The following is a 26,629-nucleotide window of genomic DNA, read 5'->3' as shown; positions in this document are numbered from 1 at the left end:
ACACACACACACATCTGTGCTCACACACCCTCCCTGCCTTCCCCTCAAATCGCAATACACATACTTCACCAAACAGCTCTCCCACACACACATCTCCTCCTCCCCAGAGGAGGAGGGATTCTCCTGGTCCTTGGTTTAAAGGTGAGGAAGGAACGGTGATGGGAGGTGAGATTGAACCCCAGGTATGTGGGGGGTGGTGATCAAGGATCCCTCCTAGTCACATAGGCTGGGAACTGTGCTAGAGGATGACACTCAGTTTCTCTAAATCTTGGGTGTGGCTGGAGGGGGAGGTTGACAGTCTTCCCCTTCCTCAGTGTGGCCTGAGGGCCGATTCCTCTGAAAAGCAGTCTCCTGAGAGTAGGATCCCGCGCTGCTCCCCACCTTCCTACAGTCCTGTGCCCCCACTTGTCCTGCTCCTGAGGGAGGCGAGGCAAGGTGATCCGATCCGCAGTGGCTCTGGCGACAGCGATCTGAAGTCAACGGGCCGGAGAACTTGGGTAAGACCTGCCCGCATCTGGTCCTCAGTTTTCCCAGTTGTGAAAATGGGGTGGGGTGAGCTTCAGTAATAGAGAAAAGTTCCTTCTTAATCTGAAATCGAATCAGTCTAAAACAGCAGGTGCTTCTGAGGCTGAGGAACCTGCCCCTTGGAAGGGGGCCTTTAGAAAGGCTGTGCTGGGGCCTTTGGTCTGCGGGGAGGAGCTGGGGTGCAGGGAGAGGGCTGGGAGTGCCCAACCCCCTCCCCCCATCACCCGGGGGAAGGCTGGCAGTGGGGGCGGGCGGGCCTGGGATCTGAGGGCCCCTCCCCGCCTGGGGCAGCCGGCTTGGGGCTGGGGCGTGACTGCGAGTCCTCCCCGCCGCCGCCGCCGTCGCCGCCGCAGGGCTTCAATAAGAGAAGTCCGAGGCGGCTTCCTCCTCCCGGCCCAGAGCGGGCGGCGGTCAGAGGCCGGCAGCTCCTCAGTTACCCCCACCCCGTCCCCCACAACGTCTGCACTCGCAGCTGCTGGGAACCCGGCCGGCTTGCCTGGGGTCCGTCCGAGGCGGCCTCCCCGGGGACCAGGTAGGCGGCCGTCAGGTGGGGCTGGACCGGCCGCGCGGTGCTCCGCCTCCTGCCCGCGGGCGCCTCGGTGGGACGGCTGGGGGGGGGGGGTGCGGGGAGGAAGGCTGAACTGGAGGAGGAGGGACCTCACCCCCGAAAAGGACCTGGAGGAGGAGGGACCTCATCCCCGAAAAGGACCTCAGGAGGGAAACTGAGGAAACCTGGAGAAGGAGACGGATAAAATCGGGGGGGGGGGGGCTGAAGGAATATGAGGAAAGTAGATTAAAGAGACCCCCTAAAAAGGTCTGGTAGGGAAAACGGTAGGCAAACGGAGGGAACCTGTAGAGTGAAATTAATAGAATTTGGGAAGGGGTCTGAGTCAGGGGAGAGGGACTAAGGAGATCCTCCCAAGGGGGTTGGGGAATAAATTGAGGGGACCTTGAAAGTGAGGCTCCGGGGAGAAGCTGAGCGTTCTGGAAGAGGGGAACTAGGTGTGTGTGTTGGGGGGGGGGGGTGTGTGTGCTGGGAGACCAGGTGAGGGCGTTTGCTGGAGGAGGTCAAGGAGAACCATTTCTGGAGGATGCAGAATGTGGGGCACGATTCCGGGAGTCCGAGAAGTCCCCCCCTATCCCAAATCAGCAGAAGTCGAGGGTGAAGACCGTAGCCTGGTGGGGCGCGGAGGCTGCCAAGATTGCAGTCCCCCACACCCTCCCGCGCCAGCACTGGTGGGCGGGTCCCGGATGGCGAGGGGACTCCTCCAAGGCGCTAGAGGCGTGGGTCCCGGCTTCCTGGGGAAGTCCCCGCCCTCAGCAGGGATGGGCCTCTCTGGGTGCCCCCTTCCCGCCTCCAGGGGCGGTCTCGGTCCAACGTTCCCCAAGGGATCCGGGAATTGCTGGCAGCCCCGACGGAAATCCTGCTTTTGACCGCAGTTGCCCGGAGAGGCTGTCTCCGTAGCAACCAGAGGGTGGAGAGACAGAGCCCCGCTTCGCTGCTGTTCGACGCGTTGCCTATGCAGCCCCCTTGGTACCCCTCCGCCCGCATTTTGGATCCTCAGTCAGGGGCAGGTTTCTGCGCAGAGGAGTAAGGCAGTGAAGCTCAGTGTTCAGGCATCCTGGGGCGAGGATCTGCAGTCGCAGGGGCTTAGCCAGACCGGGCCCTTGATTGCTGTGTGATTTTAGACAAGTTATAGGGCTTCTCTGGGCCTCATTTTCCTCAATTGAATTATGGGGGAAATCACCTTTGTCCCTACTTAGGTCCCATCACCCGCTCTCTCCCCGAATCCCCAGAATCAGGTGCTTTAGAAAGCGGTTTTTGCAGAGTGTCCTGGAGGGGTTAAGAGTTATTCCTGACCTAGGCGGGATGCTTTCCTTCACCTTCTCATGGAGGGGTTACAGAAAGCCTGTCAGGGCCTCCAGGACCAGCACACAAGTGACATCTAGTAAATAAATGTTTGTGGATCTGTTGAAGTCCCATACTGGGGAAGTCAGCAGGTTTGAGGTCTGTCCCCAACCCTTATGGTACCATCCCCAGTGATCCCTGAGTCTCTTGGTATCCTTGCATCTGTGATGTAATGGGAGAGCAGGGCTCTGTTCTCACTTCACGGATAGGAAGAGCGAGGTTCAGCAGTCAAGGACTGATTGGGACCAGAAGCAGGGATTCGGAATCCAGAGCATCTTGTCCCTGATGTGATGAAAGAAGTAGCCAGAGCTGAGACCTGTGTTCCCTCCTCATCCCTGCTAGACCCTTGTAGCCTTGTGGATAGGGGACCGCTGACTGATGAATTGTGGGAGATGTGGAGTTCATGGGCGGCACGAACCCAGTCGGCCTGAAGCTGTGAGTGGGCGGTCAGAGTGTGAGTATGATTTGGGTTTTGAGTGAATGAGCACAGCCTGTGAATGTATATGTGGGTGCTTGGGTGTTCTCTAGCCACCTGGAGCTACTTTGGCCAAAGGAAGTGGCTAGACCTTGGGAGGCTGGGTAGAGGGACCCCAGAGCAGGGGAAGGAGAAGCCAGGTCCCTTTCTGCACCAAGCAGACCTCAAGTGGAGAAAATTCAGCTGACACCTTCGGGATCACATGGGGGATAGAGCTAGGGCCCCTCTCTCACATGCCCCCACCACACCGGGCCCACCAAGTGGTAGAGTCAGAGTCAGGGGTATGTCTTCTTAGGCCTTGGGTGTTAGGGGTGAGGTGTTGTAAGGTCTCCAGAGAGAATGGCGGCGTGAGATAGTTAGAGGCTCAATGAGAGATGAGGCTTCTGTGAAAGGGTTGGGGGTTAGTAAGAGACACTGGAGTTCAGGGAGGGGCGGAGGGCCTCTATGGGTGAGCGATGGAAGCCTCATAGAGGGGATGGGGCATAGCCAGGCTGAGACTTGTGCCCTGCCCCTGGCCACCCCGGAGCCCTGAAGAGTAGCCGGAACTCTTGCAGGACGGTGGTTTCCTGCTGCTGCCCAAAGTCCCAGTTCCCTCTTTCTTGAAATCCCCCAGGTGACTGAACCAGCTCAGCCCTCACCCTGGGAACTCCCTCCTCCCCCCCCCCCCCCCGTCGCCCCCCTCCCCGGCCCTGCTGCTCCCCCTCCCTGGGCCTTGGAGGAGCCTTCCTCAAGATAAAGGAGTGGAAGTGAAAGTTTGCTGAGCACCAGCTATGTGCCTGGTACTTTCACATTTGATGCTCAGAAGCAGCCCCCTGAGGTGGAGATTTATTTTTTTTTTTTTTTTTTTTTTCTTTTCAAAGATTTTATTTATTTATTTGACAGAGAGAGATCACAAGCAGGCAGAGAGGCAGGCAGAGAGAGAGGAGGAAGCAGGCTCCCTGCTGAGCATAGAGCCCGATGTGGGACTCGATCCCAGCACCCTGAGATCATGACCTGAGCCGAAGGCAGCGGCTTAACCCACTGAGCCACCCAGGCGCCCTGAGGTGGAGATTTATATTCCTATTTGCTAGGCAAAGAAAGTACAGCTCAGCGATGTGAACCGACTTCCCCAATGTCTCCAACTAGTTGTCAGGCCATGGAGAATTAAGCTTAAATCTGTCTCCAGGTCCCACAGATACTTGGCAGGGGTTAGGGGGGAACAGGACGTCCTGTGTCTACATTAAAGCCCTGATGCGGCTTCGGGAAGCAGGGACCTCAAGAAAGGGTGGGTGGGCCTGGGGCTCTATGTTCTGGAGCAGGGCTAGGTCTGAAGCAGGCTCCCTGCCGAGTGGCCAGCTGCCATATGGCAGGGGAGGTACGTTCCCTTGGCCATGGGCTGGAAATATGACGTAAACTCGTCGGGGACAGCGTGACCTCCTGCGCAGGCTCTGAAGAACACAGCCACGGTGTGAACTGAATTCTGGACCTGAATTAATGGGCCTGGCTTTGAATCCCCTGTGGGGCTGTCTGACTTTGAGCAAGTCACTTTCCCCTCTACACACCAGAGGGAGGCGAACTGATAAATGGTTGGGGGGGGGGGCGCATTCTAGCTTTGCTGCTTATGGTTTTCAGACTCACTTGGCCACTGCACACGGGGCCAGAGGCATGTCTCTTCAAGCCTTCCCCACAACAGAAGGTACAGATGCAAAAACTGAGGCTTGGAGAGCTGATAGCCTTCATGCAGGGTTCCAGGCTAATAATGTTATATAAAGAACAGGGACGCCCGGCTGGCTCAGTCAGTAGAGCACTTGATCCAGGAGTCATGAGTTCAAGTCCTACGTGGGGCAGAGAGCTTACTTAAAAAAGAAAAAAAAAAAAAGTGGGCGCCTGAGTGGGTTAAAAAAAAAAAAAGTAAAAGAATAGGGCTGGGAAGGGACACACAGATAGAGATGTTGAAGGCAGGAGCACCCTGGTCCAGGGGTGGACCTCAGCTCAAATACCTGCAACCTGATTTTGATACAGATGAGGCTCTGGAAACTAATTCCCATCAACCAGGTGTTTGAGAGGCATAAACAGACCCAAGTCCCTACAGTGACCAGAATGCTCATGGCTTCGCCTCTGTGGGCTGCATTGAGGACTGAGAGTAGGTAGCATAGGGCCTGGCACGTTGTAGGTGCCCTTGAAGGGACACACATTATTGCTTCTACTAGGGCTACAAAATAGAACTGTGCTTAGAATGGCTTGGTGTTGCATTTTTGCCTCCCCTTACTTGCTGTGTGATCTTGGGGAAGTTACTTAACATCTCTGCGACTCAGTTTGCTTATCTGCGACTCAGTTTGCTTAAGTGTAGTTATGAAAGCTCCTTCCTAGGGTTATTAATGAGATCATATGTGAGAATTGCTTGGCACAATGCCAGGCACTGGGTAAGTATTTAATAAATTAGAAATTTTTAGACCAATAGTTATTGCCACCCAGACTTCTAGGAAGTCAAATGACTCTCGGCAGAGTTGGTGGCACCGCTTAGGATCCGAGGTGGGCGAGGAGGGAGAGTGCTGGGGGCTGTCTGTCTGCTGATGCCTGAGCACAGAGAACCCAGCCTGCTTCTTCTGCCTTCTCTCCTCTGCCTTTGACTCTTTGGTTCCCCGAGTTTCTCTTAATTTCTACCTTTCTCTTTTTCGGTCCGTGTCTCTCTGTTGTCTTTCTATTTCTCGTTTCTGTCTCTGTTTGTCTCTTTCTTTTTATTCCTTCCTGGCAGTGAGCTGCTGGAGCCTGCGAGCCCGGGCTCTGGGGAGCTGATTGCATGAACCTTTCCGCAGCCCTGCGCTCAAGAAGTCACCTCGGTTACTTGAAATCAGCCATGGTGGGAATATTTATACAACAGAAGTCAGCAAATGCTACAAGTCAGGGCCTTTTTTTCCTTTGAGAGTCAGTATGCCAGCACACCATACTGTGTTTTTCTTTTCTCTCTGTATCTCTCAGTCTCTGTCTCTCTCTCTGTGTCTTCTCTTTCTCCGTTTCTCCCATCTCTTTCTTTCCTCTGACAAACCAGGTGAGTGTGGTCACATCCAGCATGCCCCCCCACCAATGTCTTGGACCATGCGGATGCCAGATCCTGTGCCCCACTCCCTCACCCCACACCCCCCAATCCCGTTAGCATACCGGTACCCAGAGAGCCATGCCTAGCCCCGAACTTCAGTCCCCAGCAGGCCGAGGAGTACCACGTCCCGAGAGCTGGTCCCCACTGCCTGTTCCTCACACTGTCCACCCTATCAGGGCTCTACCTCAGCCCACAGAGACCTCTACCTCCTTCTCAGAGGCTCACAATTTGTACACAGCACCCCCCTCACCGACACCCTAAACCCATTCCAGGCATGCAGCATGTGGGACTCCTGTTAGACTGACTTAAAAATGGGGGTGGGAAGGGGCGCCTGACTGGCTGTCAGTGGAGCATGTGACTCTTGATCTCTGGGTTGTGAGTTCGAGCCCCACATTGAGCCTACAGCCTACTTAAAAAAAGAATTAAAAAAATAAAAATGTTGTGGTGATATTTATCTGGGTGTTTTTGGAAGTGGCAACCTTGTATCTATGTGGGGACCCAAGAGGTTGTACTCTGTAATCCGTGTCTCTTTTCGGAGGTGCTCTGTATGGGTCTATGACTTGGGAGAGGACTCTGTATATCTCTGTGTGTCCCTCTAGGGGTTCTGTGCCTCTGTGCATGCTGGCAGGAATGGCTGTCATTATCTGTTTCTGTGACCAGGCGATGGAGAGAAGTGGCTCAGGTTCTGGAGCCAAATGTTAGGATTCATCATGTGTGCGACCTCAGGCTGGTCTCTCAAGCTCGCCATGCCTCAGTTGCCTTATCAATAATAGTCATACGTCAGAGTGTCGTTATGAGAATAAAATGCAATAACGTATGTCAAGTGTTTAGTGCTGTGGTCAGCCCCTCATGAGAGCTATAAATCCTGTCTGTGCTGTTCTCGCAGAAAGGCGTGTGCAGTGTGTGCATGTACACCTATGCGTATGAGTGGGTGAGGGCCGGGGGTGTCTGTGAGGGGGATGTGGCTATCCTCGAAGATGTCCGGGTATAAAGGAGCTCAGTGTCTCTGTGAGGTGCGTCCAAGAACGTGTCAGGAAGGCTGTGTGGATCTGGGTGTAGACCCAGGGAGCCATTTGCAATGGGTTGGTGCCTTCCTGTGAGAAGACCTCATTCTCACCCTGTAACCTTTGTTTTCTTCTTACACCCATCTGTCCCCTCAGCGCCTGAAATCCCTTCCTTCCTGGGCCCTGGATGCCCCCATCTTCACTTATATCCTCTCTCTGGCCCTGACCAGCCCTCAGTGTCCTGGGGCCTTTCAGACACAGTGGCTGCACCCCAGGGGAGGGGTTCTGAGGTGAAGATCTCAGCAATGGCTTAGTGAACACAGGCTATTTTAGTTCTCACCACAGCAGCCCTCGCAGTTCGCCAGCTGGGTGTCACTCCCCTACACACACCGGAGAACAGTTACAGTGAAGAGTGAAAGGGGCTGGCGGGTGGAGAGGAAAGATTAGGACACCGATGTGACAGAGTGAGTCATTGGCGAGGCGGCTGGATCCGGTAGAGCTAGGAAGGCTTCCTGGAAGAGGTGAGCGAGCATATGCAGTAGGAGGAGCAGGACACAGAGAGAAGGGGAGGAGGATGTCCATAAGGGAACTGGACTTGGGGGTCAGGAAAGGCAAGGAGGGGGCACTTGTCACAAGGGTCCTCAGCCCCTCTGGGGGAAGTCAGGGTTCACTGGGTTGGCCCCGCCCTACTACTCTCCATTTCTCTCACAGCTTAAGAAACCCTCTCCCCGGCAGTTCCTCTCTGAGTGTTGCAATGACAGAGTTTCTGGTGGGGCGTGGGGAGCCCTTGCTCAATGACCTGCCTGTCCTGTGGCTCAGAGGATGTAGCTTTTGGGAAAGTCTCGGCTCATGTAGGGGGGCTCCCCAAGGAATCCTGGTGGCTCTGGCTTCTGACCTGGGCCTTTCCCTAATGTGGGGATAGGAGTGAGCTGTGGAGGTAGGTGTCCACCTTCACCTTGCCACCAGGTGTGACCCTGGCACCGTTGGGGATCACGGAGCCCAGGGTGGGAGCAGAGGTGGCCTGCAGTGACGGGGTGCCTGGGAGGGAGCCGAGCACGGTGTGATAGAAATCCAACGAAAGCGGTGGGTCTGACACAAACAGTTAAGTATCTGAGGAGGCGTCTGTCACCCTGAGAGGTAGCCTGTGTGTCTGCACATGCGTGCGCGTGTGTATTTGTGCGTCAGAGCTTGGCCTCACATGAGAGTTCAGTTGTGTTAGTGTGTTGGTGTTGTTGGTGAGCACACTCACTCAAGTGTCCACTGTGGGTGTTGGTGTGTGACTCTGTGCTGGTGTGTGTGCGTGTTGGTGAGCTGGTGTGTCAGGTGGCTATGAGTGTGAGAGGGTTGGTGTGGGTGGTGTGTCACGTGTGAGGGTGGATGTGTAAGTTTGCCAGGGGCGGTGGGAAGGAAAGCGGAGGCAGAAGTCATGCTGGGACAGAGCCCAGGCCTGGCTTCCTGAAGAGGGCAGAAGCTGGCAGCTGTTTTGCAGGAGCCTTGGCAGAGCCTTCCCCTTCCATGTCCTTCTCTCTCGCCCTCAGGTCTCTGGCCCCTCCCGAGGACCATGCTGCAGCCCTGCTGACCCTGCAGTAGGGGCCTGAGGGTGAGTGGGGAGGGAAAAACTGAGGGCTTTGGAAAAGGGGTCAGGAAAAGGGGTGGGGTGGCCTTCCTGAGCCCCACAACTCATCCCAGCCCCCTCCTCCTCCAAGAGCCCTGTTGCTAGGTAACAGATGGGGGAGCCACAAAGAGGCAGCTTGAGAGGCCAGAGGCTGGACCCACAACAGGAAATGGCCTTGATCCCCCTCTGCAGGGAATCTCCAGGTGCAGACACACAGAGCTCACACACACTCACACACAAACCTGTCTCGAGACCTGGACACACACATCACAGAGACATTCACACATACTCCCATACACAGACCTGCATACACACACACACACATACACACACACAGAGGCACATACTCTCCCACACAGGGCTATGCACGTTGTCATACACATGGACACAGAGGCACCTACTCACACAGACCACCTGATAGACACACATGCATACAGAGGAACACACATACGCGCTTGCACAGAAACAGCATATGCACGTACACACTCAGAAGACATGAACACACACAGAGCCTTCACATGCCCAGAGACATGCACCCACACCCATATACTCACATAGACACACAAACATTCACAAGAGACTGCACACGCATAGACATATCCACGGGGAGCTCACAAATACTTAGAGACACACAAAGAGACAAGCATATCCAAGCACCCTGAAGAAGTCACAAAAACACGATGTACTGAAGCAAGAGGAGGCAAAAATCGATCGATAAACACAGCAGCAGCCCAAAGCGCACTAAGGGTATACAGTCTGTCTGCAAACCTATGACAACAGCTGGGACGTAGACCCAAAGGTAGCCTTACCTCACCTTTACCCTTCACCAGGGCAGACCCCAGAGGGGAAACTGCACGCCCATGTGAGTGTGCGTGTGCACGCGTGCATGTGTGTGTACACAGGCAGGGGGCTTATCTGGCAGGGGCCCCAGAGTGAGGCATACCCCATTCTATAGCAGGGCACCTGGAATGGGCTGTGTGTTCTGCAAGAAGTTGGAGCCAGGGCTCAAGGAGGATGTTGGCCTGGAAAGTGACTTCAGGGGCAGTGGGGCCGCGGACCGCTATGGCCCTGACCCGACTCAGGCCCGGACCGTGTCCTCCTTTGCCCATATCCCCAACTACAACTTCTCCACTCAGTCCACCAGCCCCGCCTTTCTCGATGGGAGCACCATCAGGGGCATCTCAGGTGAGTCTAGTGGGCTGGAGGCAAGCTCTATCTGGCCCCTGGAGGAACCTGGGGGAAAGGGAGGCATCATTAGGACCCTCGAGTATGATGTGGGAGACACTGCCCTGCTTTCAGAGCACGGTCTGAGGAAGAAAGTACAGCCCTAAATCGGAAATCCCAGTCTGAGGGGAAGACAGCTCTGTTCCCATCTGAGAGAGGGCCCCTGATGACAGGCCCAAGCAGGGAGTCTTGGTGGGGAAGAGGAGGAATGGGTGATAGGAGCTCCCCAGGGTGGGAGGGATGGTCTGGAAGGCATGTGTCCTGAATCCATGGGAGGCCAAGCTGTGAAGCTCAAATCAGAAATCCACTGGACTCCAAAGGCTTTTGGGGACCAGGCGCTGCAGCCATGGGGAGGCACAGAGCCTGGTTGGGGAACGGGACTCTGGGGGGTGCAGGCCCCTTGGAGCCCGCATCCCATGCCCTACTCTGCTGAATAGCCCTGACTCTACAGGGACTGGGGTGACCCTATTCGTCGCCCTGTATGACTATGAGGCCCGGACAGAGGATGACCTCCCCTTCACCAAGGGTGAGAAGTTCCACATCCTGAACAACACGTAAGTAACCAGGCCACCTGGCTCAGGATGTGGCCGGGGCTGGGAGCAGGACCCAGAGAGGAATCCTGCCTGATCCCTCAGAAAGCAGCCTAGTTGGGGACACAGATATATGACAAGAACAACTCTGAGTAATCACTATGTAGGGGGAGCATGAGGACATATGGGCCTAGAAGGAACACTAATATGGTCTTGAGGCTAATGATCAAGGCAGGCTTCCTGAAGGAGGTGATTTCTAAGGGGAGACTAGAAAAATGAATAGGTGTCGAAGGAAGAGAGAATGAGAGAACACGAGAATAAATGATAACTTCTAGAAACCACCAAGTGGTTTGATCTTGGTGGATCATAAAGTATGATGTGTAGAATGGACAGAGCAGAAACTACAGAGTCAGGGGAAACAGATTCTATAGAGCTTTTTAAGCCATATTGAAGAATTTGGATTTTATCCAAAAGGAAATATATTGTCCTTGGGGGTAGGGGAGGATTTCAGCGGGGAAGTGATGGAGTTACCTGTCCACTGCCCACTCAAACCCCAGCCCAGCTAAGGAGCCAAAGACAAAAGCCAGAAGGCCCACACATCTCCAGACATGTTGCTTCTGCAGGGAAAAGTCTCCTGAGGTAGTTTCAGTGGCTGAGAGCAGAACAGACAAGAGCCTGGGGCAGCGGGGGGGAAAGGGGGTTGTCCAAGGTGAGGGGCTGGCAGGGCTAGTCTTCTTCTGAGCCTTCGCGTGCCCCTGCCAGGCTCCAGGGTGCTCCAGGGTGCTGGGCTGCCACTGATGCCCTGTGTCCTGTGTCTGCAGTGAGGGTGACTGGTGGGAAGCTCGTTCTCTCAGCTCCGGACAAACTGGCTATATTCCCAGCAACTACGTGGCCCCTGTGGATTCCATCCAGGCTGAAGAGTGAGTAGGGGGTAGGAGGTGGCTATCCCTATGGACAGGATGGGAACCTGGCATCCAAAGACACCTCTGGGTCACAGCCCCACTCTGAGCCTATCTTCTTACCTATATTTCTGTGAGGTCATTGTGAGAATAAGGGAAGAGAATAATGACGTTTATGAGAGTAAATAATATTTATGTACCATGTTCTATGTTCCCGGCACTATTCAAAGGGCTTTCTGTGTATTAGCAGAGTGAGGAACTAATATTATCCTGCTTTATGAATGAAGCAAGTGAGGCACAGAGATATTAAATATTCTTCCTGAGTTCACATGGCTAGTAGGTTGGTGGAGTTTGTATTTGAACCCAGATAGTCTGAGGGCACTTGCTAAGCATTATACATATTGACTGTCAGTGATAACAACAGCATACGAGCTTTAAAAAACTGTAAAACCCTAAACAAACACAAGGGGATATTACTTAGAATTAACTCTGTTAAAGGGGCACCTGGGTGGCATCCGACTTTTTTTTTAAGGTTTTATTCATTTATTTGAGAGAGAGAGAGAGCATGAGAGGAGAGAGGTCAGGGGAGCAGCAGACTCCCCGCTGAGCAGAGAGCCTGATGATCGTGGGACTCCAGGATCATGACCCGAGCCAAAGGCCATCGCTCAACCAACTGAGCCACCCAGACACCCTTTTATTTATTTATTTTTTTAAAGATTCACTTATTTATTTTATTTTGTTTTGTCTTATTTATTTATTCATTTTTGAGAGGAAGGGAAACAGTCTCCCTGCTAAGCAGAGAACCCAATGCGGGGCTCGATCCCAGGACCCTGGGATCATGACCTGAGATGAAGGTAGAGGCTTAACCCACTGAGCCACCCAGGCGCCCCGCATTTATTTCTTTTAGAAAGAGAGAAAGAGAGCTAGAGCAGGAGGAGGGGCAGAAGGAGAGGGAGAGTGAGAGAACAAACTTCCTACTGAGCTCAGAGCCGGATCCCATGACCTCAAGACCACGACCCTAGCTGAAACCAAGAGTCAGCCACCCAACAGACTGAGTCACCCAGGGGCCCAGCATCTGACTTTTGATTTTGGCTCAGGTCATGATCTCAGGGTCCTGGGACAGAGCCCTGCATCTGGCTACAGCTGAGTGGAGTCTGCTTGTCTCTCTCCCTCTACCCCTCCCCCCACTCACACACCCGTGCATGCTCTCTCTTGCTTGCCATCTCTCGAATAAATAAATCAATCAAATCTTGGCGGGGGAAAGAATTAATCCTATTAATGAGACAGGAAATTATCATTCATAGTGTACCATTATAACCTAAGATATGACAACAGGGACTTTACGTACCTTTAGTCATTTAATTTTCCTAGTTGCAATATCGATATTATTGTTGTCCCATTTTACAGATGAGAAAACCAGGGCTCATAAAAACCTTTTTTTAAATCTGTGTGCATATATGTATACATGTATGGGAAAAGAAAAGATTGGAGAGACTGCAGAGTGGGAGACACCAGAACTTGGTGACTAATTTGCCATTGCGTTTGGGGAGTGGGAGGAAATCAAGGGTGACCCAAAGTCTTCCTGAGGAACTGAGTGGGCGATGGTGTCATTTGCTAAAGTGGGGAACGTATGAGCAGGTATAGGTGTCTGGGTTCTGGTGGGGGGACTTGTTGGGTTAAGGTTCGCAGAGAGTGACACCCTGGTAGAAGACTGCCAACAATAGAATTCGGCTGTGCTTTGTTTCTGTTTCTGTTTTTAAGATTTTATTTATTTATTTGACAGACAGGGATCACAAGTAGGCAGAGAGGCAGGCGGGGGGGTGGGGGGGTGGGGGGAAGCAGGCTCCCCACTGAGTGGAGAACCTGATGTGGGGCTCAATCCCAGGACTCTGGGATCATGACCTGAGTTGAAAGCAGAGACTTTAACCCACTGAGCCACCCAAGCGCCTCTCAGCTGTGCTTTGTATGAGAGGTGCCGGACCCAGGCCAGGCTAGGCCGCTGAATTAGCCCAGAGGAAGGGGCATCTTTTCATAGTTGGCACTAAGGCTCTTTGTTTGCTATGGCTCTTGCAGAGGGAACCCCTGGGTATTCTTCAAAGCGGAGGTGACAAAGCTGCGTGGGAGGGTGAAGGATGGGGGGGAGAGCGAGAGAGAGAGATTGGCCCTAGGACCCAACTTTGGAGAAAGCTGTCTTGAAGGAGAAGTTGCTGTTGAAAAATCAGGCCAAGCCAAGTCAGAACAGCCAAGAGGGTGGAGGAGAGGTTGCAGGAAACACGAAAGGGAGTGTCAGAGGCTGCCACTGGATTTGGCAATGGGGGTGACCTTGGTGAGAGATCTCTCGCTGTGAAGTGGGGGCGGGGGCCAGACAGCAGAGCCTGGGGCGGGGGTGGGGGCTGGGGCGGGTAGGAGGTGAGGAAGTGGAGACCCAAGTGTGAAGTGCTTTTTCAAGAGAAGGGAAGGTGAGAGATAGAGCAGAATGTTGGTGGCAAGTTAGGGCTTAGGAAAGTTTTGGGTGGGGGAGGAAGAAATGGGTGTATATGTAGAGGTTGGTGGGATGGAAAGGCTGTGGGGGGTGGGGAAGGGACTGTTGGTAGGGGAGAGGTGTCCCTGAGCAGAGGGGAGTGGTTGGGGTCCTGAGCCCAAAGGCCTTTATCTGGGGAAAGGGGTAGGAGTCATGGGGGAGGGAAGGGGTGAAGATGCAGAAAGTGGGAGGTATTGGGGGTTCATGCTTGCATCCACAGCTTAGGGGCAGTGTCACGAAGCCCTGAGAGGCACTCCGTGCATTGTCATGCCTAAGAGCCGTGTTGTGGTTAAGAGTGCAGGCCCTCGAGCAGACAGCTTGTGTTCCTATTCTGGCAACACAGTTTAAGAGCGTGTGGCCTTGGGCAAGTTGCTTAACCACTAGTAATCTCCATTTCCTCATCTGTCTAGTGGGGCTTAATAATAGGACCTTCCTCACAACACTAAATAAATAATGGGGCGCCTGGGTGGCTCAGTCGGTTAAGCATCTGCCTTCGGCTCAGGTCATGATCCTGGAGTCCTGGGATCGAGTTCTGCTTGGTGGGTTCCTGCTCAGAAGGGAGTCTGCTTCTCCTTCTCCCTCCACTGCTCCCTCTGCTTGTACTTCTCTCTTTGTCAAATAAATAAATAATCTTTTTTTTTAAAAAAAGAACTAAATGAATATAACATGTATTAAAGCAGCACATGACAGAAAATAAGTACTGCTATTATTAAGTTAATTATTAAGGAAGTAACTACTATCAAGGGTATTATGGGTCAGGCCTTTGAAAAAACTTGAGAGCGTGTCCCATTTACACAGTCCTTCAACAGTTCTTCCTTCCCCATCCTTCCTCGTCGCCTGGACACGCCACTTGCCAGTTCCTTCCCTGTTCCCCAAACTGTGCCTAGTACCTAGGTGTGGACTGGCTTATTTATTTATTTTAAAGATTTTATCTATTTATTTGAGAAAGAGAGAGAGCATGAGGACATATGCACATGCGCCCACGCAAGATGAGGAAGAGCAGGGAGGGGAAGAATGTACACATGCATGCATGGGGGGGTGTTGGAGGGAAGGAGGGGCAGAGAGAGAGGGAGAAGCAGACTCCTCAATGAGCAGGAAGCCCAACACATGGGACACATGGCTCTATCCCAGGACCCTCCAGATCATGACGTGAGTCAAAGGCAGACGCTTAACCTTAAGCCACTGATCCACCCAGGTGCCCCATACTGACCGATTTATAATCAAAGGACATCTGAGTCTGCTATGATACTTGTGGATCCCCTTCAATTCCCCTTGGGGTGCTTTCACAGTGGATTTAAGGCTACAGTTCAGTCCCGGAAGAATATCCGAGATAGAACAGGAATGCTTGCCACCTGAACTTGAAGTCTAGCCTTCTAAGAACATCCAAATTTCAGAGAGTGGAGGAAAAGCAGCAGTCAGAGCGAGGCAGGAACAGTCAGCAACAGGGGGAAAGAAGCAGCAAAGACTGTTGTCTGGAAGTCACAGGAGGAAAAGGTTTGGGGGTTGGGGGTGGATGTGGGAAGAAGGATCTAAGAGATTGCCTGAGTGGTGGGAAAAGAACTAGACTCGGCAGTAGAGAATTTCAGGTAGACCTCATCAACCAGTCCTGCAAGAAGGCCACTTCCCCTCTCTGAGCCTCAAGTTCCGCCTCTGCAAAGTTGAGCCCACAGGGGAGCAGTCGTGAGATGCGTTAAGGAACTAGTAGCACCCTGAGGAGGTCACTAGTGACTGGGGTCTTAGCAGTTTTAGTTGAAGAGAAACCCAGAGAGCAAAGAGGAGGAGCCTAACATTTACTGGTCACGTACTTGGAGCCCAGGATCCCACATTTCCTGTCTGTCTGCTTCTCCTGACCAGGATACGAATTAGGTGTAGGAGCCCCGTTTAACCAGTGAGGAAATTGAATCTTGGCTAGTTAGGTGTTTTTCTGCAGGAGGCTGAGTTGGGGGTTGAACTGGGTGTCTCTGACTCTTGCTGGCCCTTCCCAACAGGTGGTACTTTGGAAAGATCGGGAGGAAGGATGCGGAGAGGCAGCTGCTCTCCCCCGGGAACCCCCGAGGGGCCTTTCTTATTCGTGAGAGTGAGACTACCAAAGGTGGGGGCCTGGGAAGGGGCAACTGGGAGGCCCAGTTGTTAGGGTGGGCTAGAAGCCGTGGTGAGGGGCTTGGGTCAGGGCCTGGGCCCAGAACGGGACTGGGGTGGAGGGCAGAGATAGACTGGGTCTGGGTTCCAGGGGGTGTGGCCATCCTACTGGGGCCTCTCAAGCTCCAAGATGGAGAGCAAGGAGGAAAGCCGACTTGAAGGCGACCCTTGCCCACAGGTGGCTACTCCCTGTCCATCCGGGATTGGGACCAGGCCAGAGGCGACCATGTGAAGCATTACAAAGTCCGCAAGCTGGATACGGGTGGCTACTACATCACCACACGGGCCCAGTTCGACTCCGTGCAGGAGCTGGTGCAGCACTACATTGGTGAGGGCTGGCTTCCCGGGCTGGTGTGTGCTTTGGGTCCCCGAGCCAACCCGCTGAGAATTAGGCCCAGAGAAGGAAAGGAGGCCCCAAAGCGGTAGTGGCTGGGGGCTGAACTGGAGCCCAAGTGTTTGGGTTCCCAGCCCAAGATCCTGCTCCGTAGGATTCCAGAGGAAACCGGTGTAAGGCTGTCCCCGGCCGAAGGGCGCCCCCTACTGTCTAGCCGAGCAGGGCGCCAAGTAGACCTGACTTGGAGGATGGGGTTTAGGGTTGAGAGGAAGCTGAGAATCGATGCCGATGCTGGGTTTCTGCTTCGGTTAGTTACAACAAAGGTGAGGTCCCTGGAAGGGTGAGGGCCTCATGTCCACACCTCGGTCCCGAATCCCCAACTCCATTTCTACCTGTCAGAATCCCACCCAGCTTCCTACCTCCTGTAGGAAGGAAACCAAACCCTGCAGGGATCATCTCTCCCTCTTGGGGCCACTTCCTTCCCTGGGCACCAACACAGTCACCTACTCAGTGGGTCAGGTGGCCTTCTGCCCCAGCCTGCAACCTCACCTGTGGCCTAGTTCCTCTCCACTGATTGGGAAAGGGGTGGTGGTGCCTGGGGTAGGATGAGGAATGTGTGGGGCGTCCTGGCCTGCCTGTGACCTTCAACACCCCCCAACACCCCTGCTCCCAGAGGTAAACGACGGGCTATGCCACCTGCTCACAGTGGCCTGCACCACCATGAAGCCACAGACAATAGGCCTGGCCAAGGACGCTTGGGAGATCAGCCGCAGCTCCATCGCGCTCGAGCGCCGGCTGGGCACCGGCTGCTTCGGGGACGTGTGGCTGGGTACGGAGGTCCCGGGGGCAGGGCGAGGGCTTGGGACATCAGGGAGCCGGTGCTGACGAGCCGCGACCACATGGCAGGCATGTGGAACGGCAGCACGAAGGTGGCGGTGAAGACCCTGAAGCCGGGAACCATGTCCCCGAAGGCCTTCCTGGCGGAGGCGCAGATCATGAAGATGCTGAGGCACGACAAGCTGGTGCAGCTGTACGCCGTGGTGTCGGAGGAGCCCATCTACATCGTGACCGAATTCATGTGCCACGGTGAGGGGCGGGGTGAGGAGGCGGAGTCTGGGGGGCGAGACTTGGGGCGAAGTTCAGAAGGTTGTCGGGGGCGGGGGGGAGGGGAGGGACCTGAGGGGCTACCTGTGATGGGACCGGAGACTTTGAGCAAGAGTCGGAGAAAGAGGCCGGGATGAGTGAAATCAAGTGAGTCCTGGTAGTGGGGGGCGGGTCCAAGTTTAAATAAGGGGCTGGGGGCGGAGCCTCGGTCGTGGGGTGGTGGGTCTCCCCTGGTGGTGGGGCTTGGACAAATGAAGATCGAATCTGTGATGAGGAAAGATCTGGGGCGCAGTCTGAGTGGGGCGTGTCTAGGGGGACCGAGGAGGAGAAGAAACGAGCTGTAGACAGTCTGGGTGCCTATGGGAACGAGTCCTGAGCGAGATCTGTGGGGGGTTGAGGGAGCCGGCTGACTCCTGGTGGGGGCGGGTCTAAGTGAGAGGGCGGGGGACAGGGGGCGGGGCAAATCTGTGAGATACTATCTAGGTGGGGCGGAGCCAAGGGAGGGAAGGCGGGCCTGGAGCTGAGGGTGGTCTTGCTGATATTTCTTTTTTTCTTTTTCTTTTTCCTCTTGCTGATATCTCTGAGTTCCTTTCCTCAGGTAGCTTGCTGGAGTTCCTTAAGGACCGGGAAGGCCAGGATTTGACACTGCCCCAGTTGGTGGACATGGCAGCCCAGGTAAACTGGGACAGCAACCTTTATTTCAGACTGCTCTCCTATTAACCTCCACAAATCCGTGTGCCCTCAAACACCTGCCCTACCCCGGGAAGTACATCCAGCCCTATCCACTGAATCATCTGTGCGACTGGAGGCAGGGCACTGCCCGTCTCTGAGTCTCAGTCTCCTCATCTGGAAAGTGGGGTTTTCAGGTGATCTCTCACACAAGCCATGGTGTTTCTGTTCCCATTTCTCCATAACTTGCCCCTCCACCCCCGCTAGGTGGCTGAGGGCATGGCCTACATGGAACGCATGAACTACATCCACCGTGACCTGAGGGCAGCCAACATCCTTGTTGGGGAACGGCTGGTGTGCAAGATTGCTGACTTCGGGCTGGCCCGTCTCATTGAAGATGATGAGTACAACCCCCAGCAAGGTGGCGTGCCTCACCTCACCTTCCAAGAGCTCCCTGGCACACTAAGGGGCTGTCATGGGGCCCCCCATATTCAGGAACCATTCCCTCCGCTCCCAGAACATCTGGGATTCTCCCATCCTGATGTAGTAGAAGAGGCAACTCTAAGTTTGAATCTCTGCTCCTCTACTTACTAGCCAAGTGGCCTTGGGCAAGTCACCTGACCTTTGTGAGCTGTTTTTTCTCATAATTAAAATGAAAATATTCAGAGAAAAGGAAGTCAACAGATATTTATCAAGCACCTAGTATACGCCAGGCACTACCGTAATTCTCAAGGGAAAGACAGTGGAGTGTAATGGTGTGAACTCTGTAGCCAGAATGTCTGGGAGTGAATGTGAACACTTCAAAGCTATGTGATCTGGGCAAGTCACTTAACTAGTCAGTGCTTCCTTTTCCAGATCTGTGCAGTGAGGATAATAATAGTATCTACCTCGCAGGGGTTTTGTTTTTTTATGAGGTTAAATGAGTTAATGCCTGTAAATCACTTTAAAACAGTGCCTGGCAGGGGGAACCTTGCTGGCTCGGTTGGAAGAGCATGCAACTCTTGATTTCAGGGTCGTGAGTTTTGAAAGTTTATTTATTTCAGTAATCTCTACAGCCCACATGGGGCTCAAACTCACAACACCAAGATCAAAAGTTACAAACTCTTCTGATGGAGCCAGCCAGGCACCCCACCATGCCATTCTCTTAATCCAGCAGTTCCAGGGACCTCCTCAATGACTCCCCCTTCTCTCCCAATCTCTCCAGGGGCCAAGTTCCCCATCAAGTGGACAGCCCCGGAGGCTGCTCTCTTTGGTAGATTCACCATCAAGTCAGATGTGTGGTCCTTTGGGATCCTGCTCACTGAACTCATCAGCAAGGGCCGAGTACCCTACCCAGGTTTGCTGGGGTGGGGAGGTGGAGAAGAGTGGGCGGTCATGGGGACAGTTTCCTCTTGGTTGCCTCTTTGGAAGGGGCTAGGCCCCCTGATTGACAGAGCCTCTCCCTCCAGGCATGAATAACCGGGAAGTGTTGGAACAGGTGGAGCATGGCTACCACATGCCGTGCCCACCAGGCTGCCCAGCATCCCTGTACGAAGTCATGGAGCAGACCTGGCGTCTGGACCCAGAGGAGAGGCCCACCTTCGAGTACCTGCAGTCCTTCCTTGAGGACTACTTCACCTCCACAGAACCCCAGTACCAGCCTGGGGATCAGACATAGCCTGTTTGGGCATTCACCACTTTTCTGGGGTGCCCACCAATCCCTTCCAGTCCCCAGGGCTCTGGTCCCAAAGCCCCCAGGCTTAGAACCCAATAGGATCCTAGCATGTCAGAACAAGCAGGTTGCTCTGACATCACCTAGGGCACCCCACTCTTTTTAAAGATGGGGCCATTTCAGGCTTAGAGATCATCCCTGACTCTGGCCCCAAGCACTATTTCTCCCCTTCCCACTTAGGCTCCTACCTCTAGACTCTCTCCCCACCTCTCCCCCAAAAGAAATGCTCAGACTTTGTCTAGTTATTTATAAAATTGTATATCCTTTCCATCACTCACCTCCTATCCCTGCTTTTTTACCGTATCATCCCACCCTGAGTTCACTTCCTAGTCAGTTCTCTTGCATCTGTAAGTTGCAAAGACAGGGAAGGTTTTTGCTGGATCCCTTTCTTGCTGGGTGGACGCTGTGGTCTGGGCCTGGGGTCCAAGCCCAGGGTGAGGGAGAGGCTTGCTGAGGACCCACCGCCTCTCTGAATCACGTGTGTGTTTATTGCTTTTTGTAAATAAGAAAAGTGACGATATGAATCCTTGAGCCATGAAAATCCCTTCTGTTAGAGGGAACGGTGGCCAGAGGAAGATGAGTGTGATTGCTCTGGCTGCTGGGAGGAGGGGGAGGTGAAAGCGTGCCCTAATGCCTACTGAACACAGGGAACTCACAGTGTGTTTGGGGGTACCCGGAAGTCCTGAGGCTTGTCCCCATGTGAGTTTAGGACAGGTTGAGAGATGGATGCAGAAGATAGGCAACTGGAGCTCCAAATGTCCCCTTCGTTACTGAAGTGGCTTTCAGACTGTGTGCCGTGGGTTTGTTAATTCCCTACTTGATTTCAGCAGATATATCCTTCATCACTGGCACAAGAGCAGAATCTATTAGGCCTCTCTTTACAAGGGCAGTGGAGAAGACCACAGTGGACTCTCTGCAGCTCCCCAAGAAAAGGACAGAAGGGCGGGACAGGGAGAGAGGTCTGAGAGCTAGTCTAGCTCATTGGATTTCACTCCAGTCAACTCTGACCCCTAGAGGGTTTTGGAGGGGATTGAAGGTTGGGTCACAGGACTGGGGGCTCCTATTGGCATGTAGTGAGACAGGGATTGGGGGTATTAAACAACTCGCCAGGCACCTGAGCAATGAAGAATTGTCCCATGTCCTTGCTGCTGCTGTGAGAGACTCTGGCCACTGATGTGCCTCCAGATGGAAACAAAAGGAACAGGAATAAGGGTTCCCACCTGTCCCATCAGGAGGTCATGGACTGCTGACTTCTGAAGGGAATGGACGAGGTTAGGGGTAGGGAAGAGTCTGGGAGCTAGGAGTCACTGCTACAACTGGCAGACAATTACTAAGCATTAACTCTGGGAAGGTCCCTTTGCTAGGCAGGACCCCAGACCTGTCTCTGTCCTGGAGGAGTTCACAGCCAGGATGGGGAGAAAAAGGAATAATAATAACTCACTTATTAAGCACTGCATGCCAGAATGTGTTTACATCCATCTTTTCATTTAATCCAGTTCTGAGTCTGATTCTATGACTAGCCCCCATTGACAAATGAGGAAACTGAGGCTCTGGGGTTACATGGTGTACCAAGGTCACACAGGTGCATGGGACCAAGTTGGGACACCAAGGTCACACAGGTGCATGGGACTGAGCTGGGACGTGAACCTAGGTCTCACACCAAGGCCCACGATCTTTCTAGACTCTGGGCTTTGGGAAGTGATCTGATCTACCCCAGGTAGATATTTGGAGGATCCTTCCCCCTCTAGACATTTTTAGAAACGTTCCCTGGAAATGCCCCCACGTTGAGTATCCTAAGGAAAAGGGAAAAGTGGCCAATGCAGGTTGAGTTCCCCGTACTGAGCTGTCTTGGGGATCCCTTTATGGGACCAGTAAGATGGAGAGAGGCCAAGAGGCTGCTAAGAGGGGTGGTTCCAGGGGTGGGATCCTTAGCTTTGCACACTCGAACTCAGGGTCCATGGCTTCCCAAGAGCCTGTCTCTGGCTGACTAAACTCACAGGAGCCTGACACACAAGCCAGAAGTCAAATGTGTCCACCTTCACGGGGTAAGCAGATCAGAGCCCCGCCCTGGAGCTGCAGGCCTGGTGTGAAACTTGCCTCCACCACTCGCTCACTGATCATATAACCTTGGGGAAGGTTATTAATCTCTCCATGCCTCAGTTTCCTCCTCTGTGAAATGGCAATAAAATGTTCAACTCATGTTCGCCCTCTCTGTCACTACCACTTACAGATTACGTATTCTCTGCTGGGCATCCTGCTAAGCGCTTGTGACCATTGAAACTTCACAGAAATCCATGAGGAGAAGGCTGTTGTATCTTCATTCCACTAGGAAGGAAACTGAGGCACAGTGAAGCAAATAGTTTTAAGTAGTAGGGGCAGGGGCTTGAACTAGGCCCTCTGACTCCAAAATCAGTGTGCTTAATCCCTACAGCTCTTTCTCCTGGGACCAGAATATTCTTGCCTGTCCAACGGGGCTATGCCTCGTACCTGGACACCTATTTGGTTTAAATGAAGGCCCAGCAGAATAGTGAACCTCTTGGAGTTGACCCTCAGTGCTCCGCAGCAGAGACCAGAGCCCACTGAGCTTGGAAACCCTGTTTCTACTGGTTCCCTACCCTCCCTCTAATGCGGCCAAATGAATTCTCCCTTGCACCCCCTTTTCTGTGCATCCTTCTGTTCCCTTCTGATAGAGCACAATGCAATTGATTAGACCTCTGTTTTCTCAATTTCAATCACATCCTGGCCCTGCCTCCCTGAGATTACAGGCGGGTCACCTTGATTGTGGTTTCCACCGTTCACAAAACTCTTTAGTCATTTACGAAACCATCTCTCGCCTCATTCACTCCCCCACCTGGCTCTTCTCCTCTGTGATGCTGTGTGGGTTTTACTGGCTTAAGACTCAGAGGGCAGGGGCGCCTGGGTGGCTCAGTGGTTAAGCCGCTGCCTTCGGCTCAGGTCATGATCTCAGGGTCCTGGGATCGAGTCCCGCATCGGGCTCTCTGCTCAGCAGGGAGCCTGCTTCCTCCTCTCTATCTCTCTCTGCCTGCCTCTCTGCCTACTTGTGATTTCTCTCTGTCAAATAAATAAATAAAATCTTAAAAAAAAAAAAAAAAAAAAAAAACTGAAAAAAAAAAAAAAAAAAAAAAAAAAAAAAAGACTCAGAGGGCAATTTTATTTCCAAGTTCGTGGTGGGGGAGGAGGACACCTAATTGATGAATGTTGGGTGTTTCACAGGCATCATCTAATTTGATCCCCACTATGAGGCTGTGCAGAAATGTGATTATTCCCATTGTACAAAAGAGGAAATGAAGACTCTGAGAGGCTTCAACATTTGCCCAAGGTCACACAGCTGGATGGCAGAGTCAGAATTTGAACCTTGCACTTCAAAGTCTCATGCAATCACACTGTGTCATAGTCTCTTATTTAATGGAGCAGCATGGAAACCTATAATAACAACCCAGAGTCAAGTTCGGGGAGGGCATAGTGCAGATGAGTCTGGAGCAACCCCATATATGCCGAAGGTTATATTCATAAAAGAACCAAGTCATTTAGTAATTTTGCACACATTTACTGATGTCTCCTGTAAGCTAGTCCTGACCAGGAGGCAGAGCAGTAAATGATTACAACACTTAGGGGCAAGGTCATTCTGGAGGCCAAGGGAGACTTCTTGGAGGATGTGAAAGAAAAGTCTGCCCAATGAAGCAGCCAGAGGGTGAGATCATCTCACATGAGGGGAACAGCATGTGCAAGTGCTCAGAGATATGGTAGAGCAAGGCCAAGTCAGGCAAGTGCAAATAATTATGTATGGGAGGATTGAGGGTGCAGATGAGGCATGGAAGAAGGTTGGGAGGTCAGAGGCAAAAGGCAGAAGGGTCAGAAATCCAAGGGGTATGGCCCCTTAGTCATGGAGAAAAGTCACAGAAGAAATCTGGGTGGTGGCCAGGACTTATTGGGGGTACCTATATTGAATCCTATTGTTTTGGTACTGAGTTGGGTGGACCTACTACCTACTATCTACTCCAGTAGTTCTCTCCCACTCCCCATTTTACACACACACACACACACACACACACACACACACACACACACACGCACACACGCACACACGCACGCGCGCATCAGCTCCTGGACCGTCCTACAGTGGTGTCCATACTCCCTCTAGTGTCCATTTTGGGTACTACACCCAGAACTCAAGGAAACTTTCCCCTGGGAGGGGAAGACTAGGTCCCTTTTGGAACTTCCCATTTGAGGATGGGAATTCCCTGCTCTCTTAATGGTAGCGAGAATAGGACAGGCACAGGCTGAAAATGACGATAAAGGGTTTGTAGGAGAAAAAGGTCGGGTCCTAATTCAGCTGGACAGGAGGAAGTCAGGAAGGCTTCTCAGTGGAGGTGTTGCTTCACCAGAAACTTGCAAAGGGAGTAAAAGTTTGCTTGGTAAAGAAGGAAGAGAAGGACATTCTAGACTCGACAGAATTAAGTGAGCTCAGAGGGGACCATGCAGGGAGTTACAATTAGGTAGGTGTGACTGGAGCGTAAAATTTGAGGGGCATTACTGGCTAAAGATGAAGATAACCAGGTAGGTTACCATGGGGCATGTCTGCCATGCATTCGGGCTAGGATTCTAGGCCGTGGATAATGGGAAGCCATAGGATTTTGAGCAAAGGAGTAACAAAGTCAGATTCCTTTTTCAGAATGAACCCTCTGGTGACCAGTGCAGAGGAGGAATGGGAGGGGAAGAGGTAGGACAGGGATATACCTCATGATACAAAGAACCACACCAGATCCCACTAATAGAAGGATGCATAGCTTTGAGCAGGTCTGTGAACCATACATATCGATACATGTGATGTGACCTCCAGACGCGTCTGGGGGATCCCAGGCTGAGCACCCACAGACAAACAAATCCATAGTAATACACACTCAGATGCATAACTCAGGAGCATGAGCCCAAGGGAAACCAAGGACATACAATTACCTCCAGACACAGCCTGACAGTGAGAACCACACATACCATACCCTGACAGACCCAGGAATTCTCTCGTGCATACTCTCTCTCTCTCTCTCTCTCTCTCTCCCTCACACACACACACACACACACACACACACACACTCACTCACACGCAGTGTGGCTGTCAAGGGTCCTACCCTGCCCCCTTCTGTGGACCCATCCCCCCCCCCCCTCCTTCACCACCTCCAGCAGGAACAAAGCTGACCTTTGCCCTCTGGCCTCTGGCCTCTCCTCCCACACCCCTTGCCCAGAGGGAGGAGCTGTTTGAAGTCTGGGCTGCAGCTGGGGTTTCCTGTTGCCTGGAGGAATGTGGGAGGACATGGGGGGTGGGGGAGGCTAGCCCAGGAGGAGGGATAATGGGGGCCTGGGGGCCTTAGTTCCCACTGTACCATTATGAGGAGGGGCTTCCTGCTTCCAGGATCTCTAGGGCCCCAGCTCTGAGCTATTCCCATCCTGAGGAGGGGAAGACCGAGGCCCTAAAGGCTCTTGATTTCTGGACCAGTAGCTCAGAGGCTTAGAAGAGTCCCTCAACTTCTCTCAGCCTCAGTTTCTCCTTCTGTGGACTGGGCTGAACCACTCTCTAGCAAACCACTCCTCCCCTGAGGTGAGCTCCAAGAGTGGGGCTGGCCCTAGAATTTCTGTAATTGGGGAAGGCAGTGCCCATGCCCACCCAAGGCTCACACTTCCCTCTGCCTTTTCCGTGAGCCCCAAGGGCCTGGCTCCACGCTGCTGTGACCTCTCAGTTATTGTCATTGTTATTCTCATGACTCAGTCCCTCAGCTCACCCTTGCCAGTTTTCAAAGTGCTCTCATATCCTTGTGCTCAGTAAATCTCCACAGCCCTGCCTGTAAGACAGGGAAGGGATTACTCCTCTATTTTACACGTAGGAGTATTGTGAGACTCGGAAAGGTGAAGATGCAGGCTCTCCGGGAACAGCAGGTCTTCTCCTTCAAGTCTGCCTTCTGGGGGAGCTTAGAGTTCCCGAGCCCAGCCTGTGGGGACTCTGACGCTATTTCTGAGGACTGGGTAGCCCCCTTTTAGATTGCAGCTATCGGAGCAGATGCGGAATTTTGACACTAGGTGGCAGCAGCAGCCCACGGGAAGAATCTGCCAGAGTTTGGGAAGACCGCCGCCCCCCCACCTCCCACAACCCGACATCATTTAGAGAAGCTCCAAGAGAAAGACCAGCCTCTAAATGACGGGGGAAATCCTGTAATGCCTGGTGTCCCACGATGCTCAGTACCTTAGGGGTCAATAGTAGCCACGCTGTCCAGCTGAGACAGCCTGGATGGAAGGCACGTGCTTGGAAAACACAACCTAACTTCTCTTACTCTCTCTTTCCAGGTGCCACGGTCCACCCAGCTGGTCTTGCCCTCTGAGCCTCATCACTAAGTCTCTCCCCTCTTGGGAGTTTCCCAAGTTCCTCTTCATCTCAATCTACCTGGGGCTTCCCATTTTCCCTAAAACACCCAGCTTCCTCCCAAAACTTGGATCTGACTAGGTAGGATCTCCATGCTCTGGGGCAAAGCCTAAGGACTAAGCATGTATGTCATGAAGGTGAGGGTTGGGGTGTGTGGCATGGGGAGAAAGGGGAGCCTCTTCCACCCTCCCAATGTTAAAGTGTCTCCCATAGGGTACCAGCTAGAGCAAGATGCTAAAGCCTCATTTATTTGCAATAACTTTAGTTTAAGGCTTTGGACCCAACAGTGCCCCTCACAACTTAAACCACTACTTTCATTAATATCTGACCTTATAATACTTCCCATTCAATGAAGAAATCTCTGAACCCACGGTTTGCCTACAAAAAGGAGCTGCTTCCCAGTGGGGGTCTCTCCAGCTGGCCATGCCAGCCCCCTGATGCCAGATAAACAGGTGGACTGTTTA

The 26,629-nt window shown here is 53.0% G+C and overlaps 1 protein-coding gene across 8 annotated transcripts; it reads left to right on the top strand.

The window, feature by feature from the left end:
- Positions 1–373: 373 nt before the first annotated feature.
- Positions 374–20,259, top strand: FGR (FGR proto-oncogene, Src family tyrosine kinase). 8 transcript variants are annotated; one of them, XM_059136421.1, is made up of 13 exons: positions 374–497; positions 8,528–8,589; positions 9,560–9,789; positions 10,280–10,382; positions 11,180–11,278; positions 15,767–15,870; positions 16,096–16,245; positions 16,925–17,080; positions 17,158–17,337; positions 17,954–18,030; positions 18,292–18,445; positions 19,229–19,360; positions 19,473–20,259. In XM_059136421.1, exons 3-13 carry the CDS (start codon positions 9,573–9,575, stop codon positions 19,679–19,681), a joined length of 1,581 nt encoding a protein of 526 aa, XP_058992404.1. In that variant the 5' UTR covers positions 374–497; positions 8,528–8,589; positions 9,560–9,572; the 3' UTR covers positions 19,682–20,259. The 8 variants fall into 8 exon arrangements, with proteins under 8 accessions (XP_058992404.1, XP_058992409.1, XP_058992405.1 ...); XM_059136426.1 differs by having other exon boundaries at positions 481–497; positions 9,563–9,789; XM_059136422.1 differs by lacking the exon at positions 374–497 and adding an exon at positions 836–1,057 and having other exon boundaries at positions 9,563–9,789.
- The last annotated feature ends 6,370 nt before the right edge of the window (positions 20,260–26,629 follow it).

Source organism: Mustela lutreola, chromosome 10, assembly GCF_030435805.1.
Source record: "Mustela lutreola isolate mMusLut2 chromosome 10, mMusLut2.pri, whole genome shotgun sequence".
NCBI classification, from domain to species: domain Eukaryota; kingdom Metazoa; phylum Chordata; class Mammalia; order Carnivora; family Mustelidae; genus Mustela; species Mustela lutreola.
The sequence above is the reverse complement of the archived record's forward strand: the minus strand, read 5'-3'. Positions and strand labels throughout refer to the sequence as shown.

What these genes read in the sequence shown, in the direction of transcription:
- FGR (XM_059136421.1), top strand. Translation starts at nt 9,573, where the DNA reads ATGGGCTGTGTGTTCTGCAAGAAGTTGGAGCCAGGGCTCAAGGAGGAT. An exon ending in GACCGAATTCATGTGCCACG is followed by an intron (nt 17,338 to 17,953) that starts GTGAGGGGCGGG and finishes TCCTTTCCTCAG; the next exon opens with GTAGCTTGCTGGAGTTCCTT. An exon ending in GGGCCGAGTACCCTACCCAG is followed by an intron (nt 19,361 to 19,472) that starts GTTTGCTGGGGT and finishes CTCTCCCTCCAG; the next exon opens with GCATGAATAACCGGGAAGTG.